The sequence below is a fragment of the Lithobates pipiens genome, unplaced genomic scaffold, assembly GCF_037356315.1.
Source record: "Lithobates pipiens isolate NorthernLeopardFrog02 unplaced genomic scaffold, aLitPip1_a1.2 Scaffold_3, whole genome shotgun sequence".
Lineage (NCBI taxonomy): Eukaryota > Metazoa > Chordata > Amphibia > Anura > Ranidae > Lithobates > Lithobates pipiens.
The window spans coordinates 113,558,245-113,577,957 of NW_027507790.1; the positions used below are offsets into that span (position 1 = coordinate 113,558,245).

The 19,713-nt window shown below is 39.9% G+C and overlaps 2 protein-coding genes across 2 annotated transcripts in view; one reads left to right on the top strand and one right to left on the bottom strand.

Annotated features, from left to right (window-relative positions):
- Positions 1–4,200, top strand: part of PPIC (peptidylprolyl isomerase C) — a 47,670-nt gene extending 43,470 nt beyond the window's left edge. The window contains exon 5 of the mRNA XM_077462188.1: positions 3,997–4,200. Coding sequence (XP_077318314.1) covers positions 3,997–4,131 — 135 coding nt within the window. The 3' untranslated portion in view covers positions 4,132–4,200. The remainder of the gene's footprint in view (positions 1–3,996) is intronic.
- Positions 4,201–7,634: 3,434 nt separating this feature from the next.
- The window catches only part of SNX24 (sorting nexin 24), a 223,717-nt gene continuing 211,638 nt past the window's right edge, over positions 7,635–19,713 (bottom strand). Inside the window, exon 7 of the mRNA XM_077462189.1 lies at positions 7,635–10,308. Within this exon, the coding sequence (XP_077318315.1) occupies positions 10,238–10,308 (71 nt within the window). The 3' untranslated portion in view covers positions 7,635–10,237. The remainder of the gene's footprint in view (positions 10,309–19,713) is intronic.

Consider the following 19,713-nt stretch of genomic DNA (forward strand, 5'->3'; position numbering starts at 1 on the left):
TCTGGCTCCAACCACTTTCTTGCCAAATGGATTAGGTCATACATCTGGGACCTCGCTGATTTGTCCAGACTGTAGCTCCAGTTGCGTACCCTCCGGGCACGGACTGCAGTAGTAACTCCTAGTCGGGCAAGCATCTCCTCTTTTAGCCGAGTATAGTCCTTAACCTCTTGCTCACTGAGGTCATAGTAGGCCTTTTGAGGTTCACCTGTTAAATAGGGCGCAATTACCTCTGCCCACTCAGCGGCTGGTAACTTCTCTCGCTCAGCCACGCGCTCAAATACTGTTAGATAGGCCTCAACATCGTCCTCAGCAGTCATCTTTTGCAGCGCTTTCTGCACAGTCCTTCTCCCAGAAAAAATCTCTGGAGCGGCTCCCTCCATTGTGGGTGGATTAGCAACCACAGGCGCCTCTCGATTTACTATCAGGTGCTCGATAAGTTGTTGTTGGCTTTGGCGCAAAGCTTGCAACTCTTCCTTATGCATCTGATGTTGTGCAGCCATCATCTGCTGTTGTGCAGCCATGGACTGTTCATGTCGTCTATTGGCCTCTGTCTGCGCCTGCTGTTGTGCAGCCATCATCTGCTGTTGTTCAGCCATGGACTGTTCATGTCGTCTATTGGCCTCTGTCTGAGCCTGCTGTTGTTGCAAACTCACTTGCATAAACTGCTTCAGCATCTCCTCCATGTTGCTGGACTGTTTTTGGAGTGTAGTTGCAGCTTTCACCCAGGACATCAGCAGCTGTAGCCAAGTCTGTCCACACCGTTGCCCCTAGCAACCGCGTTGCCCGCTACCTCCACCAATTGTAAGGGATCTTCCCGGGGTAGGGTGTGTTTGGACACAGTTCACAGCAGACTTGGAATTTGATAAAACAGATCTTGGCGTTTATTCGTGGTACAAACAGTCCAGCAAACAAAATATACAGCAACACCGTGCTTTCTAAGTACAACAAAAATAAAAGTCCTAGCCCGGCTGGGCGCTTACTAACAGGTTCTGCTCACCTATCTGACACTTACAAACACAGCGTCTTTCGCCTGGATATCGCAGGGTGAGTTTTAGCTCCAGCAGTGGCTGTGCTTGCAGCTTCCTTCAACACACAGATTGTTCATTCCCTGGCTGAGAAGCAATCACCTGCAGACCCTACAGAGCCTTTAGCTTCCCAGGCTAATTAGGATCCAAGCTCACCTGATCCCAAACCCAGAACTGGATCGGGGGATGTGGAATGACAGGTCCCTCTACCAAACCTACCTGCCATTCCATATAAACCCAGGCCCGGCAAAATTAAACAACAACTCAGCAGCATATCGCTGCTGAGAAACTGATCCATCCTGGATTTACCATCTCACACTGTGTAGCAACCTAGGTGAGATGTACACCCCCTCGATCACTTCTCCAGTGACATGTCTACAATATATATATATATAGATATATTCTTTAAGATATATATATATATATATATATATATATATATAAATAAATTAATTATCTCACACCCTTATTAAAATATGTATATATACTGTTGTGTAATATGTGTAATATATATATATATATATATATATATATATATATATATATATATTACACAACAGTATATATACATATACATATACATAGGCTGTGAGATAATTTATTTATTTATATATATATATATATATATATATATATATATATATATATATATATAAATCTCACAAACTAATTAAAATATGTATATATACTGTATATATATATATATATATATATATATATATATATATATATATATATATATATATATATATACACACACACACATACTGCATTCAGTGTAGCCTATATCTACAGTGCATTCCGTGGTGTACAGTTGCTAATACAGTGCAGGCGGTGTACACAGTTGCTAATACAGTGTGTACAGTTTCTAATAGACATCAGTCGGTGTATTAATGCATACAATCTAGTATAAAATATATATTATATATACACACACACTCTGCATTCAGTGTAGCCTATATCTACAGTGTATTCTGTGGAGTACTGTTTCTGATACACTTCAGGAAGTATACAGAGTATCTGATACAGTGTGTACAGTTTCTACTACACTTCTGGTGTTGTACACAGTATGCAATACAGTGCAGACATTGTACACTTTCTAATACACTTCAGGCGGTGTACACAGTATCTAATACAGTGTAGTGTGTCATTGCAAAACAAAAAAGACATGTCTGGAAGGCCACCAAGGAGAGGCAGATGCTCACAGGCCACTAAAAGAGGGCAAGCAGCCTCTGTGTCTACAGTCAACAATGGTGGTCATGGACATGGTGAATTCTCTGCAGGTGGCCACGGGCACGCTTGTCCTTTTTTGCTGCTGCTGGCCAGATATTTGAGCCACAACATGCAGAAGAGTTGGTGGAGTGCATAACAAAGCTGTCCTCATCCTCTGTCACCCAGGCTCAGGGTAGTTTGCCTTCCAACGCAGCTGCCGAAGCAGCCTATTCCACCGGCTCCTTGTCTACAGTCACTACTTCCATAGCCCCACCACCATGCATGAACGAGTCCTCAGAATTATTCGACCACAGTGTTGGTTATGTGCTTCTGGAGGATGAGCAGTGATTTGAAGGCTCCGATATTGGTTCCCAATTCGTTCAGCTCATCCCTAATAACAAACACTCGGCTGTGAGAGCAAACAATAGTACCATCATGTAATGACCAAAATAGAGTAATACATTTTGTTCAATGGACATAAATGAATCAGTTTTTTAGCCCATACAGTATATATGCAGTGCAAATAGTTCAATTTTTAACAGGCGATAAACACATTAACCTTTCAATTTATCCTTCGTTCTGCAGAATTTTCCAACCTGCTCTTTTGATTTTCTAGTTTTGCCCAATAATTAAAAGAAAAAGGAACAGTCCAACTGACAGATTTTCAAATGATTTTTCCTCTAGTGTATGACTAGCACTAGTATAATAACTGGCCTGAAAAGACTTTAGTGACACCTCCCCAAAGACAAAGCAAAAACCAAGATCATCACTCAGTGATGTATTCAGCAAAACAAATTCTGGATGTCAACCCATAAAAACACACCTATGATTTAATTTGTGATGTTTTGATCCTTTTAAATTTTTATACACAGCCTATTGGCTCAGAAATGTACATGAAACCTAAATCTATTGAGAGTTTTATGCTAGCCACAAAAAATTGTCTAAAAAAAAAAAATCTGTCATTTAGTTTGTGCGTTCATTTTTCGCCCAGTTAATGGGCACAAGTAGAAAAAGTTTTGACTTTTCGGAGCCAAAAATTCGAAGGAACAGGTTTGGAAAATTCTGCGGAATTAAAGGTCAATATTTAATGAAAACCGATTCATGTATGTCTATTGAACGATTTATTGATTATCGTTTGCTCTCATGATTGACTGTTATTTGAAAACGAGTTAGAATGATTTTTTTTGTATAGTGTATGGCTATCATAATACTAAGGCAATGCTGGCCTTCATCTGAGAGTACTAGCTGCCTGCCTGTCTGATTCAATTCATTTCACAAACCTAAAACAAGCAGTTTTCACGCAATATTGGAGGCATCACCAGGCAACTACCATCTGCAACCTCCATATTGCCAAGAGTATAAGTTCCTTTTAAGAGAGGAAGATAAAACAATCTTTGAACAAAAACATTGATTCTATTTCCAATTTATGAAGCACCAGTGTTGTCTCACTATAACCATAATACTGCTTAGAAAAAAAATTCGTCCTCCGACACGTTGTGCTTTACAAATGTACTTTCTGCAAAGCCTCTAAAAAGTGCAGGAAGATGAATGGGAAGGAGGAGGAGATCTGTCACATGACTGACAGATAACATGACCTGGCTCTCCTTTTATCTAGAAGTGTTCTATGCAGTGTTATGTAGAGAGAAAACCCTGCTGGACACTGTAGGCATTGCCATAACACCTCTGAAATCTTTCTGACTTTCATTTAAAACATTTTTTTACATGTCTGTTGTGCTTACTGTCCAACTTCTTTTTCCAGGCTGTGGTGCACTCTATAGAGCTTCAACCTACAGATGACAAGGACCATCCCTTACAGGATTGTGTTATAGTGAACAGTGGCCAGATCAATGTCAAAGAACCATTTGTGGTTGAAGTGGATGACTGGCAAGACTAGAATTTTTTTTTTAATACTTTACAATTTTTTTACTTTTTTTTTTAAATAAATGTAAATATGTTTATTTGACCATGTGGTGTTCATGTCCTTTATAAACTAGTGAAAATAGGCACTGTTCAGATGAACATTTGCAGTAAAGTGAAAATATTTTTCAAGACAGCATTATACTGTGAAGAACGAAACATAAGAGTCAGGAATAAGAATGTTGGAACTGCTTTTCCTTGCTTCACTATTTAGTGGGGCAGATTTACTACGACTGGAGAGTGGAAAATCTGGGGCAGCTCTGCATAGAAACCAATCAGCTTCCAGGTTTTAGCACTCGTTCACACTGAATGCAGGTTTGAAACTTGCACGATTTCAAACCAGCATTTCATTGCGAGTTTGGGGGCGATTTGAAAGACATCTGTGCGGGTTCATGCACAGATGTCTATTGAAAAAGCCCCTGAAGTCGCCAAAAGTAGTGCAGGGACTACTTTCTTAAATTGGTGCGGCCCCTCAAAGTCAGTGTCACACCGATTGGGACAGTGACATTGCCAGCAATAGGCTGAGATTTGACATGTCATGCAAGGACATTCACCTTTTCCTCCTTCAACCACTGTGTGGTCATTTTTGCTGCATTCTTTGGGTCATTGTCATGTTGGAAGGTAAACCTTTTTCCCATTGACAACTTTCTGGCAGAGAGCAGCAGATTTTCCTCAAGAATTTGAAGGTATTTTGCCCCATCCATTTCCTTCTATCCTGACAAGTGCTTGAGTCCCTGCTGCAGAGAAACACCCCATAACAGGATATCACCTCCATGATTTACTGTAGGAATCATGTTATTTGGTTATATTGTATTTCTGCCAGACATATCATTTGGTGATGAGGCCAAATAATTAACTTTTAGTCTCATCTAACCAGAACACCCTTTTCCATGTAACCTCAAAATCTGCAAGGTGCATTTTGGCAAAGCTCAGTCGTGACTGCACGTAGCCTTTGAGTGGCTTTATTCTTGCCATCCTCCCATACAAGCCACATTTATGGAGAATTTGAGATATTGTTTTCACATGGACATTTTGACTTGTGTCTTTTATAACCTAACTTTGTAACTTCCCCTCCAATGCCACTCTGTCATAAATCCCTTTAACTGCTTCAGCGTTGCTCTAGGCCTCTGACCAGTTTCCTCCTGGCTCTTTCATCCAGTTTGGAGCAATGTCCTGATCCAAGGCGGGTCTCTGTTGTACCAAAACATTCCACTTCTTAATAATAGACTTCACTGTGCTTCTAGGCATTGTTAAAGTCTTTGAAATGTTCTGTATGCATCTCCTGGCTTGTTACTGTCTGCAGCTATACTGCAGAGACCTTTTGACAGTGCTTTGACACCCATAGTTGATGGTTTGCTTCAATTGCACTACCAGGGACTGAAATGCTCCAGGAAAGCTCTTTACATGCTGAGCTAATCAAAATGACCACAGCTGATAACAGTTGAAAGGCAAATGGCTCTGAGTCATTGAGAAGGTGAATAGCTACAAATTACAAGTAATTTTTTCCAACTCAATGATTCTATTTTTAATTTTTTTTCTGACATATATCTTTCACTTGGTTGTTATAAGTTGCCCTATTAAATTCAGCTGGATAAAACAAAAACTGTCTGTTTTCATTTCAGGCCGCAAAGCAACAAAATGTAATTAAAAAAAAAAAAAAAAAGGGGGGGGGGGGGGTTGATTCTTTTCTATACAGTAATAGTTTATTGTAGAGGTGTCAAACTTAACTTTATCACAGGTCGCATCAGAATCATGGTTGCCTTCAAAGAGCTGGTTGTATCTTATCTGTAAGACTAGATTGTCCAGTGTACTCCACCCCCCTTACATCAGATGTCAACTCCCCATCAGCAGTAAAGAGCCCCCCACCCTCCCTTACATCACAGTGCATTTCACTTACCTTGTGCTGCTGAGGGTGGAGCTGAGAAGCAGAAAGTGCAGGGTCTGGAGGAGGACCAGAGGAGTGATGGAGTCTGCTGAATATAAGACCAGGGAGGCGTCGGATGCTGGGGCTGCACAGAAAGGTGCAGGATCTGTAGGAGGAGGAGTTCTGTCACCTTCTCTGCTGTCGATTGGAGAGATGGGGAAGGGGGGCAGAAATTAGCCTCTCCACGGCTAAACGAAGAAGCTCATGATCTGGCAGAGGAGTTCTGTGCTCTTCTCTGCTGCTGAGACAGAGTGGGGGCAGAAACAAGGGGGTTGCCGCAGCTCCAGTAGCCAGATGCTTGACACATGTGGTTTGGGTTGATAGTACATGCGCAGCCATCAAATGTCTGTGGGCTGCATTACTGTTTGTCACATACTGCACTTTAACCACTTCCGGACTGCCGCACGCCAATATATGTCCTTATTTTGACGGGGGATATCGTTATGATAGCAGCTAGCTGCCATAACTCCGGTGTCCTTATGTTCGGCCGGCGATCCGGTTTCTTATAAGAGTGGTCTATGGTGGATTCTCTGAGAGATCACTTTAATCGGCGGAGGGAGAGGGGCCCCCCCGCTTCGGTGCCCTCAGCCACTTACTGGATCCGTTGGCAGCGGCTGGGGCAATCGGATCTTCACCTTCGCTAGGCATGGAGACGAGTGAGGGGGAAGATGGCCCCCACCTATCTCCATAACAATGCAGGGTGGAAGCAACGTCAAAAAAAACGTCACTTCCACCCACAGCTCTTAAAGGTCCCTTTTAAAAAAAAAAAAAAATAATAATTTTAAATTACACATTTTCTTTTCATTTTATTATTGCATTTAAGTGTATATATGAGAGCTGAGTTCTTTTTGACCCCAGATCACATATTTAAGAGGTCCTGTCATGCTTTTTTTCTATTACAAGGGATTTTTACATTCCTTGTAATAGGAATAAAAGGGACAATAAAAAAAAAAATGTAAAAATAAAAAGGTAAAAAAAAAAAATATGTAAACACACCCCGTCCCGTCGAGCTTGTGTGCAGAAGCGGACGCATACCCGAGTAGTATATGAAAACAGTGTTTAAACCACAAGTGAGGTATTGCCACGATCGGTAAAGCAAGATAGAAGAATAATTCTGGCCCTAGACCTCCTCTGTAACTTAAAATATGCAACCTGTAGAAATATCGCCTATGGAGATTTTTAAGGGTAAAAGTTTGTTGCCATTTCGCGAGTGGGTGCAATTTTGAAGCGTGACATGTTGGGTATCAATTTACTTGGCATAACATTATCTTTCACAATACATAAAAGAAAATGGGCTAACTTTACTGTTGTCTTATTTTTTAATAAAAGAAAAAAAATGTGCGCTTGTAAGACCGCTGCGCAAATACGGCGTGACAGAAAGTATTGCAACGACCACCATTTTATTGTCTAGGGTGTTAGAAAAAAATGTATAATGTTTGGGGTTCTAAGTATTTTTTTTTTTTTATAGCAAAAGAAACCTGTTTTTTTATTTAACAACACATCTCAAAAAAGAGGCTCGGTCCTTAAGTGGTTAATAAGTAAAACTCCAAATAAAAAACTGTTGTTACTTTTTATGCTTTATTACAGCTAATAAACAATCTCTACTAGTATTCCAAATTAAATATACAAATGCAAGTAAATAGGTACAGAGATCTACACATCAGTTTGGTAATAGTAATCACAATTTATATTATACAGCGATATACTCATCTGAATATGATGCAATAAATATGTCATTGTAACAGTTTGATCAAATATTCATGCATTGTCAATAGTGTTACTCTACTATATATAGTACTTTAGTGTATGACCTGTAATGTACAGGATGTTATTTTCCTCTTTTTATGGCACAAAAAAAAAATGCAGACCGTCACTTATCTATAGGTACCTTTTTGTTTGCCTGTGAAAATCTGTACCTGTAAAGAAGCAAGTTGAGTCCATGGATCTGGATACTCCCTGATGAAGTGAGCCCTCCATTCAAGCAAAGCAACATGCAAGGTTGACATTGCAGCCACAATGCTGGACAAAGTAACTTGCAGGCTATAATGTCTTCTCAAATGCATGTACCATTCTCCGCACTGGAGAACCACTAACCCAGCCTGAAGGCAGAATGATCATTTGTAAACAAATAAGTGGTCTACTTTATGTAAGTGCCTGAAGAAAGAATGATCTCAGACAATCTACAAAACCTCATACACAGATCTGAAGATTAGATTCAAGCCCGTGCTGGGGATTATTAGTAGAAAAATGCCATTAATCTGACTGGCTGTTAACACAGCGCAAAGTTAAATAAATATGCTTGTGCAGAATTATTGATGCCTATGATTATAGCAAAGTTTGAAAAATCTTCTCCTTCTCTAAGCTTGGACTTTTTTCTGAAAGCAACTAGTTTTTCCCTTTGTGTATGTCCAATGCAAAGGATGGACATATAAATACAAAAACACTTTAGTTGCGCCTATCTCAGAGTTAAAAAACAAAACAAAAAAAACACAGTCCTGCAGTGCAATCATTTTGGTACACCAAAGCAATCTACTTTCAAAGCTTTGTGAGACCAATTCCAGAATAAAGTAGTGTGGCATCACAGACTTTTCTGTAGGCAGCAGAAGATATAGGGGAAGGATACTATACAACAAAGAGATACAAAAATCTCATTGATAAAACACTATTTTTGTAGATCATAATCAGCCTTTAACACTTATACACGGAAGTTAGTTTTCATTTCTGCATGATTATTTAAAAGAAAATCAAATATCTTAAACAATTGTGTACTATGATTAGGGGATATTGTTAAATCTCTGATAAATTATATGCAAGTCACATACGAAAAAAGTAAGCTGTAATAAATAGCAGCAAGACAAATCAAAATGGGTTTTACGTTATAATAAGTAGACATTTTATAAAAATAAACTAGTCACATACATGCAGGTATAGACCAATTTTGTAGGCTCTACTTTCTAGTTAAAGGAAAACACGGGTTTTAGATTAACATATCTAGAACTGCATGTGATAAAGACCCGTTGAAGACAAAATCAGGGCCATTTTCTTGGTCAACGCAATGCCCTTTTCTTCTAGCACACTGCTCCCACCTAGGGCTGGGGGGGGGGGGGTGTCTGCAACATCAGGTTGACAGATCAGTAGCAGTCTAGCCAATCACAAGTCAAGCTGCTCCCACTCAGTACGGCGAACAACAGGGACTCACTTCCTACAGACCATATGGGGTCATGCTGGACATGGACATGCTGAAATTTAACCATATAAAAACTCTGATCAACTTAACATGTATTGAAGGCAGCAAATATGCAACAAGTACTAAACACTCTGACAAGCTATGTGTCTGTGTACACCCCCTTCACTTTACAGTTCTGACAGTATAGCTTATGCAGGAACTAAACAGAGAAAACTCCCACTGCATCACGGAACTTGAGGTTTTTTGTTTTCTTCTGCTTAGACCTACTCGACTATGGAGATGCTAAGGAGAGGCCATACACCGCAGCACACGTTAAAATCTCTACCTGTGTAGTGGAGTAGGGAATAGTTTATACAAAAGGGTATTTTTTTCTGTTATAAGGCAAATAAGATCTAAAAAGGTTTTGAGTTCTCCTTTTTAAAGTTGGACAGAGTATTGGCTGAACTCAGATATGACTGAATGCCCGTGAACTAGGCGACAAGCCATCTACACACATCGGACCACAATACGCAACAATGTTCTGATATGAGGTATACATGCAGTGGCAGCACACTGTATATATCAATATTCCCTTTCACATATCACTCAGAAGAAACTGCAAAATCAGAACAAAATGGGCCTGTAAAACCAAATATATATAAATATATATCTTTATATAGTATATGCATTCACGCATACATACTTTGGGATTCAGTTAGTTGTAATGGACAGAATGGTGTCTCCATCAAACGTCCAGTGTAAAACAAGCCTATTTGCCTAAGATTCAGGTTTAATTGAACATGTGCAACATGTCTGTGGTTAGCTCTCACACTAGAAAACCACGATTAGATTTTCTAGTGAAAAAAAATAAAATAAATTAGTACATATTACAGACTCTTCCACCAACATTGTAGCTAAAGATTATAGGAGCACGTGCTTTTCCTCCAGAGTTCCACAGGAAGGAGGATGCGTTGTACCACTGGCATCATGACTTTAGCTGGTCTGCAAGTGTGGGTAAAATATGCCATGAAGAACACCTTCTATCACAACATTTGCTGCATGATCTAAGTAAGAAAAATAAGGATGTCAGAACAGCTGGGGACTTAATACTTAAGACCAAGCAGATATAAAATACACATTAATTCAGCTATGTATTCAGTAATACACCATTCATTTATTCTATCTATCTATATATATCTATATATATATATATATATCTATATATATATAGATATATATATATATATCATACATACATACATACATACATACACACACATACACACAGCATCTCACAAAAGTGAGTACACCCCTCACATTTTTGTAAGTATTTTATTACATCTTTTCATGTGACAACACTGAAGAAATTACATTTACAATTACAAATTTGCTACAATGTAAAGTAGTGACTGTACAGCTTGTATAACTTTATAAATTTGCTGTCCCCTCAAAATAACACACAGCGATTAATGTCTAAACCGCTAGCAACAAGTGAATACACCCCTAAGGGAAAATGTGTTCTTAAGTTGAATCTGTTTGCAAGTCGGAACAGGTACATTTTTGAGAGTTAGCTCTAGCCCAAAAAAAATATTTTTACGTTTTTTGGATAGCATAGGGAAGGATTAACACCCCTGTGTAACATTTGGTTTGCTGTCTGTGCCCCTTTTCAGAAGATTTTACCTCACTTTCTGTCCCAATGACAATTGGATTTTGAACATTTTGAGTTGTTGTGGAAACAAGCCTTGGTGATAAAGCACCAGTGGAGGTACTTTTTTTACCATAACAACTCTTACAGGAGTGAATTTCCCTTCCTAGGGGTAGATTTACTCTCACTTCCTGTTTCCCTCTGTTTGTAAGTAGTCATTTGTAAGTTGGATGTTTGTAACTAGGGGGCCACCTGTATCAATTTTTTGTGTGGCCAACATTATTTTACAGCACTGCCTTAACGCTCTTGGGCATGTTGGCAGGTTGCCACTGAAGTCCTCTTCCACGACGACATCACTGAGCTGGTGGATGTTAGAGACATTGCGCTCCTTCACCTTTCGTTTAAGGATGCCCCACAGATGCTCAATAGGATTTAGGTCTGGAGACATGCTTGGCCAGTCCATCACCATTAAGCTCAGCTTCTTTAGCAAGGCAGTGGTTGTCTTGGAGGTGTGTTTGGGGTGGTTATGTTGGAATACTGCCCTGCGGTCCAGTCTCCAAAGGGAGGGGATCATGCTCTGCTTCAGTATGTCACAGTACATGTTGCCATTCACAAATTCCTCAATGAACTGTAGCTCCCCAGTGCTGGTAGCACTCATGCAGCCCCAGACCATGACACTCCCACCACCATGCTTGACTGTAGACAAGACACACTTGTCTTTGTACTCCTCACCTGGTTGCAACCACACACGCTTGACACCATCTGAACTGAATACATTTATCTTGGTCTCATCAGACCACAGGACATGGTTCTAGTAATCAATGTCTTTAGTCTGCTTGTCTTCAGAAAACTGCAGGCTTTCTTGTGCATCATCTTTAGAAGAGGCTTCCTTCTGGGATGACAACCATGCAGACCAATCTGATGCAGTGTGTGGGGTATGGTATGAGCACTGACAGGCTGACCCCCCCACCTCTTCAACCTCTGCAGCAATGCTGGCAGCACTCATACGTCTATTTCCCAAAAGACAACCTCTGGATATGACGCTGAGCACATGACCTCAACTTCTTTGGTCAACCATGGCGAGGCCTGTTTTGAGTGGAACCTGTCCTGTTAAACCTGCCCGCAACCCTGAATCAAGACAGACAGAAATGCAGTAAAAAGTCACATGTAGTCAAAACATAGCCAGGGTTCAGTAAACAGAGTGAGTAGTCGGAACAAGCCAGTGAAACAGGAATCCAGAGATCTGCGTAGTAGAGGCAGTAAACAGGATTAGGAATCAAAAAAGAAGTCAGCCAGGCAAAAGTCTTTAACAGGAAAACACAGCAGAGAGTATCCGGATATGTTGATCAGGCGAAGGCACAGGAGATCTGATCCAGGAGGTTTAAATAGCCAGCAGGGCTAGCTGACTAGCAGGAAATGAAAACCAGGTGAGTCACAGTGGAATGAAGAGTACTGGCAAACAACAGACATTTGAGCACAAAGCTCTGAGAAGGAAGGGCTGAGCCCAGCCCTGACAAAACCACTGTATGGTCTTGGCGACCGTGCTGCAGCTCAGGCTTCTTATAGCCTATGTCATCTTTATATAAAACTATTTTTTTCAGATCCTCAGAGAGTTCTTTACCCTGAGGTGCCATGTTGAATTTCCAGTGACCAGTATGAGAGAGTTAGAGTGATAACACCAAAATTGAACACACCTGCTCCCCATTCACACCTGAGACCTTATAACACTAACGAGTCACATGACACCAGGGAGGAAAGATTTGGACATTTTTGGACATTTTCACTTAGGGGTGTACTCACTTTTGTTTCCAGCGGTTTACACATTAGTGGCTGTGTGTTGAGTTATTATAAGGAGATAGAAAATTGACACTGTTATACAAGTTGTACTCTCACTACTTTACATTGTAGAAAAGTGTAATTTCTTCAGTGTTGTCACATGAAAAGAAATAATAAAATATTTACAAAAATGTGAGGGGTGTACTCATTTGAGATAGTGTGTGAGTGTGTGTGTGTGTGTGTGTGTGTGTGTGTGTGTGTGTGTGTGTGTATACACATATAGATTTTCAGGGGTTTCCGCTGCTAATCTCTTTGAAAGTCTCAGTTGGTCTGAATGGCGTGTCGATCCTCCCTACTTCAATGCATTTAAAGTGCCTTGCGAAAGTATTCGGCCCACTTGAACGTTTCAACCTTTTGCCACATTTCAGGCTTCAAACATAAAAAGATATAATATTTTTATATTTTGTGAAGAATCACCAACAAGTGGGACACAATTGTGAAGTGGAACGAAATCTATTGGATTTTTGAAACTTTTTTAACTAATAAAAAAATGAAAAGTGGGGCGTGCAAAATTATTCGGCCCCCTTGCGTTAATACTTTGTAAAGCCACCTTTTTCTGCGATTACAGCTGCAAGTCGCTTGGGGTATGTCTCTATCAGTTTTGCACATCGAGAGACTGAAATTCTTGCCCATTCTTCCTTGCAAAACAGCTCGAGCTCAGTGAGGTTGGATGGAGAGCGTTTGTGAACAGCAGTTTTCAGCTCCTTCCACAGGATTTTCGATTGCATTCAGGTCTGGACTTTGACTTGGCCATTCTAACACCTGGATACGTTTATTTGTGAACCATTCCTTTGTAGATTTTGCTGTATGTTTGGGATCATTGTCTTGTTGGAAGATAAATCTCCGTCCCAGTTTCAGGTCTTTTGCAGACTCCAACAGGTTTTCATCCAGAATGGTCCTGTATTTGGCTGTATCCATCTTCCCCTCAATTTTAACCATCTTCCCTGTCCCTGCTGAAGAAAAGCAGGCCCAAACCATGATGCTGCCACCACCATGTTTGACAGTGGGGATGGTGTGTTGAGGGTGATGAGCTGTGTTGCTTTTACGCCAAACATATCGTTTTGCATTGTGGGCAAAAAGTTCGATTTTGGTTTCATCTGACCAGAGCACCTTCTTCCACATGTTTGGTGTGTCTCCCAGGTGGCTTGTGGCAATCTTTAGACAAGACTTTTTATGGATATCTTTGAGAAATGGCTTTCTTCTTGCCACTCTTCCATAAAGGCCAGATTTGTGCAGTGTACGACTGATTGTTGTCTTATGGACAGACTCTCCCGCCTCTTGGCTGCATCTCTGATCAGTCTTCTCCTTGTCTGAGCTGAAAGTTTAGAGGGACGGCCAGGTCTTGGTAGATTTGCAGTGGTCTGATACTCCTTCCATTTCAAAATGATCGCTTGCACAGTGCTCCTTGTGATGTTTAAAGCTTGGGAAATCTTTTTGTATCCAAATCCGGCTTTAAACTTCTCCACAACAGTATTACGGACCTGCCTGGTGTGTTCCTTGGTCTTCATGATGCTCTCTGCGCTTTCAATAGAACCCTGAGACTATCACAGAGCAGGTGCATTTATACAGAGACTTGATTACACACAGGTGGATTCTATTTATCACCATCAGTCATTTAGGACAACATTGGATCATTCAGAGATCCTCGCTGAACTTCTGCAATGAGTTTGCTGCACTGAAAGTAAAGGGGCCGAATAATTTTGCACGCACCACTTTTCAGTTTTTTATTTGCTAAAAAAGTTTAAATTATCCAATAGATTTCGTTCCACTTCACAATTGTGTCCCACTTGTTGGTGATTCTTCACAAAAAATTAAAATGTTATATCTTTATGTTTGAAGCCTGAAATGTGGCAAAAGGTTGAAAAGTTCAAGGGGGCCGAATACTTTCGCAAAGGCACTGTATGTGTATATATTATATATACACATACACACACACACATACTGTGTATGTACTGTATATTTACACATACTACTATTCTACAGTGGATATAAAATGTCTCCACGCCAAATGTGATGTTTCTGTGATGTAAAAAAAATGAGACAAAGATAAATCATTTCAGAACGCTTTCCACCTTCAATGTGAATTATAAACTGTACATCTTCGTTGAACAACAAAACTGAAATCTTTTAGGTGGAGGGAATTAAAAATAAAAAAATAAAATAATATGGTTGCATAAGTGTGCACACCCTTAACCGCTCCCGGACCGGCGCACGACACTGTACGTCGGCAGAATGGCATGGGCAGGCAAATTGGCGTACAGGTACGTCCATTTGCAACTGCCACTGTGCCATCATATGCGCGCCGCCGGCAGCGCACGCGTGTCGGTCGGGACCCCCGTGAGTCCAGTCGCGGGTCCTGCGGACTCGATCGCCGCGGGGATACCCGTGATCGTCTCACGGGCAGGCTCAACGGGGAGATGCGGAAGTAAACAACATCTCCCCGTTCTGCCTAGCAACAAGTGACACTGATCTCTGCTCCCTGTGATTGGAGCAGAGATCAGTGTTCACTAACACACAGCCACACCCCCTACAGTTAGTAACAAGCCCCTAGGACATACTTAACCCTTACACTGCCAACCCCTGGTTAACCCCTTCACTGCCAGTGTCATTTACACAGGAATCAGTACATTTGTATAGCACTGATTGCTGTATAAATGACAATGGTCCCAAAACAGTGTCAAAAATGTCCGATGTGTCCACCATAATGTCGCAGTCACAATAAAAATCGCTGCCATTACTAGTAAAAAAAAAAAAATTATTAATAAAAATGCCATAAAACTATCCCCTATTTTTTAAACGCTATAAATTTTGCACAAACCAATCAATAATCCCTTATTGCGATTTTTTTAACAAAAATATGTAGAAGAATACGTATCGGCTTAAACTGAGGAAAAAAATGTTTTTTTTATATCTTTTTTTAGGATATTATAGCAAAAAGTTAAAAATTATGCGTTTTTTTTCAAAACTGTCGCACTTGTTTATAGCACAAAAATAAAAACTGCAGGGGTGATCAAATACCACCAAAAGAAAGCTCTATTTGTGGGAAAAAATGAGTCTATCAGCATGGTACATCTTGACTTGGCAACATTTGCCCACTCTTTGCAAAAACACTCCAAATCGGTCAGATTGCGAGGACGTTCTCTGTGCAGAGGCCTCTTCAGAACATCCCACAGATTTTCAATCGGATTTAGGTCTGGGCTCTTGCTGGGCCAGTCCAAAACTTTAATCTGCTTCTGGTGAAGCCATTCCCTTGTTGATTTGGATGTATGCTTTGGGTTGTTGTAATGCTGAAAGATGAAGTTCCTCTTCATGTTTAGCTTTCTAGTAGAAGCCTGAGGGTTTTGTGCTAATATTGCTATTTTTATTTTTACACCAAACATCTCTTTTGAAATCATGGCCAAAAAGTTCAACCTTGGTTTCATCAGACCATAACACATTTTCCTACATGTTTTTGGGAGACTTCAGATGCGTTTTTGCAAAATTAAGCTGGGTTTGGACGTTTTTCTTCATAGGACAAAAGGCTTCAGTCTTGCCACTCTACCCCACAGCCCAGACATACGATGAATACGGGTGATTGTCGTCATATGTACCACACAGCTAGTACTTGCCAGATATTCCTGCAGCTCCTTCGATGTTGCTGTAGGCCTCTTGGCAGCCTCCCTGACACGTTTTCTTCTCGTCTTTTCATCAATTTTGGGGAGATTTCCAGTACTTGGTAATGTCCCTGTTGTGCCATATTTTCTCCACATGACGAGGACTGTCTTCACTGCGTTCCATGGTATATCTAGTGCCGTGTAAATTCTTTTGTACCCTACTCCCGACTGAAACCTTTTAACAATGAGATCCCTCTAATGCTTTGGAAGCTCTCTGCGGACCATGGCTTTTGCTGTAGGATGTGACTAAGAAAATGTCAGGAAAGACATACTACAACAGCTGAACTTTATTTGGGGTTAATCAGGGGAATTTTAAATAATGGTACTGACTCCTATTTAACATGAGTTTAAATGCGATTGCTTAATTCTGAACACAGCTACATCCCCAGTTAACCGCTGGCTGACCAGCTGCCGCAGTTATACTGCAGCAGGTTGGCACAGCTACGCAGATTGTTCTTTATGACGTCACAGCAGGCATGCGTGCACATGCCGTGTATCCCCGGCAATCGTTTGTGACAGAGCAAGAACTGGGATCTGTGTGTGTAAACACACAAATCACGGCTCTCTCAGGGGAGAGGACACAGATCATGTGCTCATACTAAGTATGAACACCGATCTCTCTCCTCCCCTAGTCAGTCCCAGCCCCCCTACAGTTATAACACACCTAGGAAACACAGTTAACCCCTTGATTGACCCTAGTGTTAACCCCTTCCCTACCAGTGACATTTATACAGTAATCGATGGATATTTTTAGCTCTGATCGTATGTATGAATGTCAATAGTCCCAAAATAGTGTCAAAAGTGTCCGATTTGTCCGCTGCAATGTCGCAGTCCTCAAAAAATGCAGATTGCCGCCATTACTAATAATAATATAAAATAAAATAAATGACATAAAACTATCCCCTATTTTGTAGACACTATAAATTTTGCGCAAACCAATCAATATACGCTTATTGCAATTTTACCAAAAACATGTAGAACATTTTTTTTAAATTTGGGATATTTTTTATAGCAAAAACTACAAAATATTGTGTTTTTCTTTTCAAAATTGTGACACTTTTTTGTTTATAGTGCAAAAAATAAAAATCACAGAGGTGGTCAAATACCACCAAAAGAAAGCTCTATTTGTGGGAAAAAAAGGACATCAATTTTGTTTTGGTACAACATTGCACAACCGCGCAGCTGTCAGTTAAAACGATGCAGTGCCGTAACGCAAAAAATGGCCTGGTCAAAAAGGGGGCTAATCCTTCCAGTGCTAAAATGGTTAAAAGCGGGTGTGTTCACTTATGCAACCACATTATTTTAGTTTTTAGTTTTTTTTTTTAACTCCCCCTCCCTGAGTTATACAGTTTCTAGGTCACATTAAAGTTGGAAATAGTTCTGAAATCATTTATCTTTTTTTTTACATTACATAAACCTGACATTTTAACAGGGGTGTGTAGACTTTTTTATCCATTAAACATTATTAAAATGTGTGTGGGGTGAAGGTTAGTATGAACTTTTTGCTATTGGTGTTTGTTCTAAGGCCTCTTTTTTACATTAAGTCCTATTAAAGTAATTTTTATTATGGTAAACCACCTGGATTTAGCCAAGGAACAACTTTTTTAGGGGACTTTATCACCTTTTCTTATAACTTCAGATGCATTAATCCATGCCTTAGATGGTGAGTTAGTGGACAGAACCTTTAGCCTCGTTTTGGATACTGCCTTGGGCGATACCCTGATTAGTTGATTTTACACATATATAGTATATATAATTGTTTAGGGCTCATGCACACGGGACGTTTAAAAAATGCCAGCGCTGCTGTCAGCAAAAAGCAGTGTTACTGTGCTTTTAGCAACTTTTTTTGAATAGCGTTTATGTACATTTTTGAGCGTTAGCGTTTTTACAGTAAAAACACTCCCTAAAATGTAAAAATGCCCGAAAATACTAAACATGACTAAAAGCTTGTTATAATGTTAAGCTGCGTTTAGTTGCATTTTTGGTGATAAGGGACACTATTGCTGATGTACATTGGTCTGGGGACACTGCGAATGATGTGGTGTGATAAGGAACACTGTTGCTGGCATACACTAGTGTGGTGGTGATCAGGAAGACTGTTGCTTGCTGCACTGGTCTAGTTTGGTGGGAATCAGGAACATTGATTCTAGTTACACTGGACTGGGGACACCGTGGCTGGTGTGTTGGTGATCAAAGAACTGTGATTGGCTTCATTATTAGGACTCACTTAAACTTGAGTTACCAAACTCAGAGTCATTAAAAAAAACTGGCACATGGATGTAACATAATATGACTCTGGGTGTGGCCATGAAAAAACCCATTCCTAGGCCATACTGCTGACAAGTAAAAAGGTCCATAAAAGGTGAATTTGAACTATTGCAAACCCTATCTACGGTCTGATATATACAAAACCAAAGTTCCATCTGATGACATATTACTCAGACGAACCCCGATCTTCAGGACAAAAGAACTCAAGTAGTTAAATATGTTTTTTTTACAAACCACTGTGGTATAATGTCAGCGATGGATACAAAAAATCTTTGGATGGAAAATTCTAATTGTTAACCATCCCAGAATAATATATTCAACAAATTATTACCCATGTACAACCAAAATATTTACATAAAAACACAAATTTATATTATGTACATACCAAAAACTACAAAATGATATAGGCATGCAGACATGCAGTCAACCAGTCCTTCTGATGGCCTGACAGGAAAGAGAATAAGCTTCCTTCTTGCCACGATTTATATACTAGGTTCCTCTGTGAAAGGCCTGTGATGTCACTTCTAGGAGCAGAGCTTTCACAGGGGGGCCTAGTATATAAGCTCTTCATGTGGGGCTTTAGGTACGTGGAGATCCTCTCCCTTGGTAAGTCAGACATTCAATTATTTTTTTTGATTCTGGCATTGCTTACATGTCCTTGTTTGGCTCTTTTCATTCACCTTTATATACAACTTGCACTGTGCTGGGATGGATTGTTTGATGACACGTGTTTCTGTACATATATAATTTTGTACTTCTTGATATGTACATTATATAAACCTTTTTTTTTTTTTAAAGGAAACAATTTGGTTAAGATAGTTACAGTGCATCCGGAAAATATTCACAGTGCTTCATTTTTTCCACACTTTGTTATGTTACAGCCTTATTACAAAATGGAGTAAATATATTAGTATGCTCAAAATTCTACAAACTATACCCCATAATGACAATGTGAAAGACGTTTGTTTGAAATCTTTGCAAATTTATTAAAAATAAAAAACAAAAAAATCCCATGTACATAACTATACACAGCCTTTGCCATGACGACTCAAAATTAAGCTCAGGTG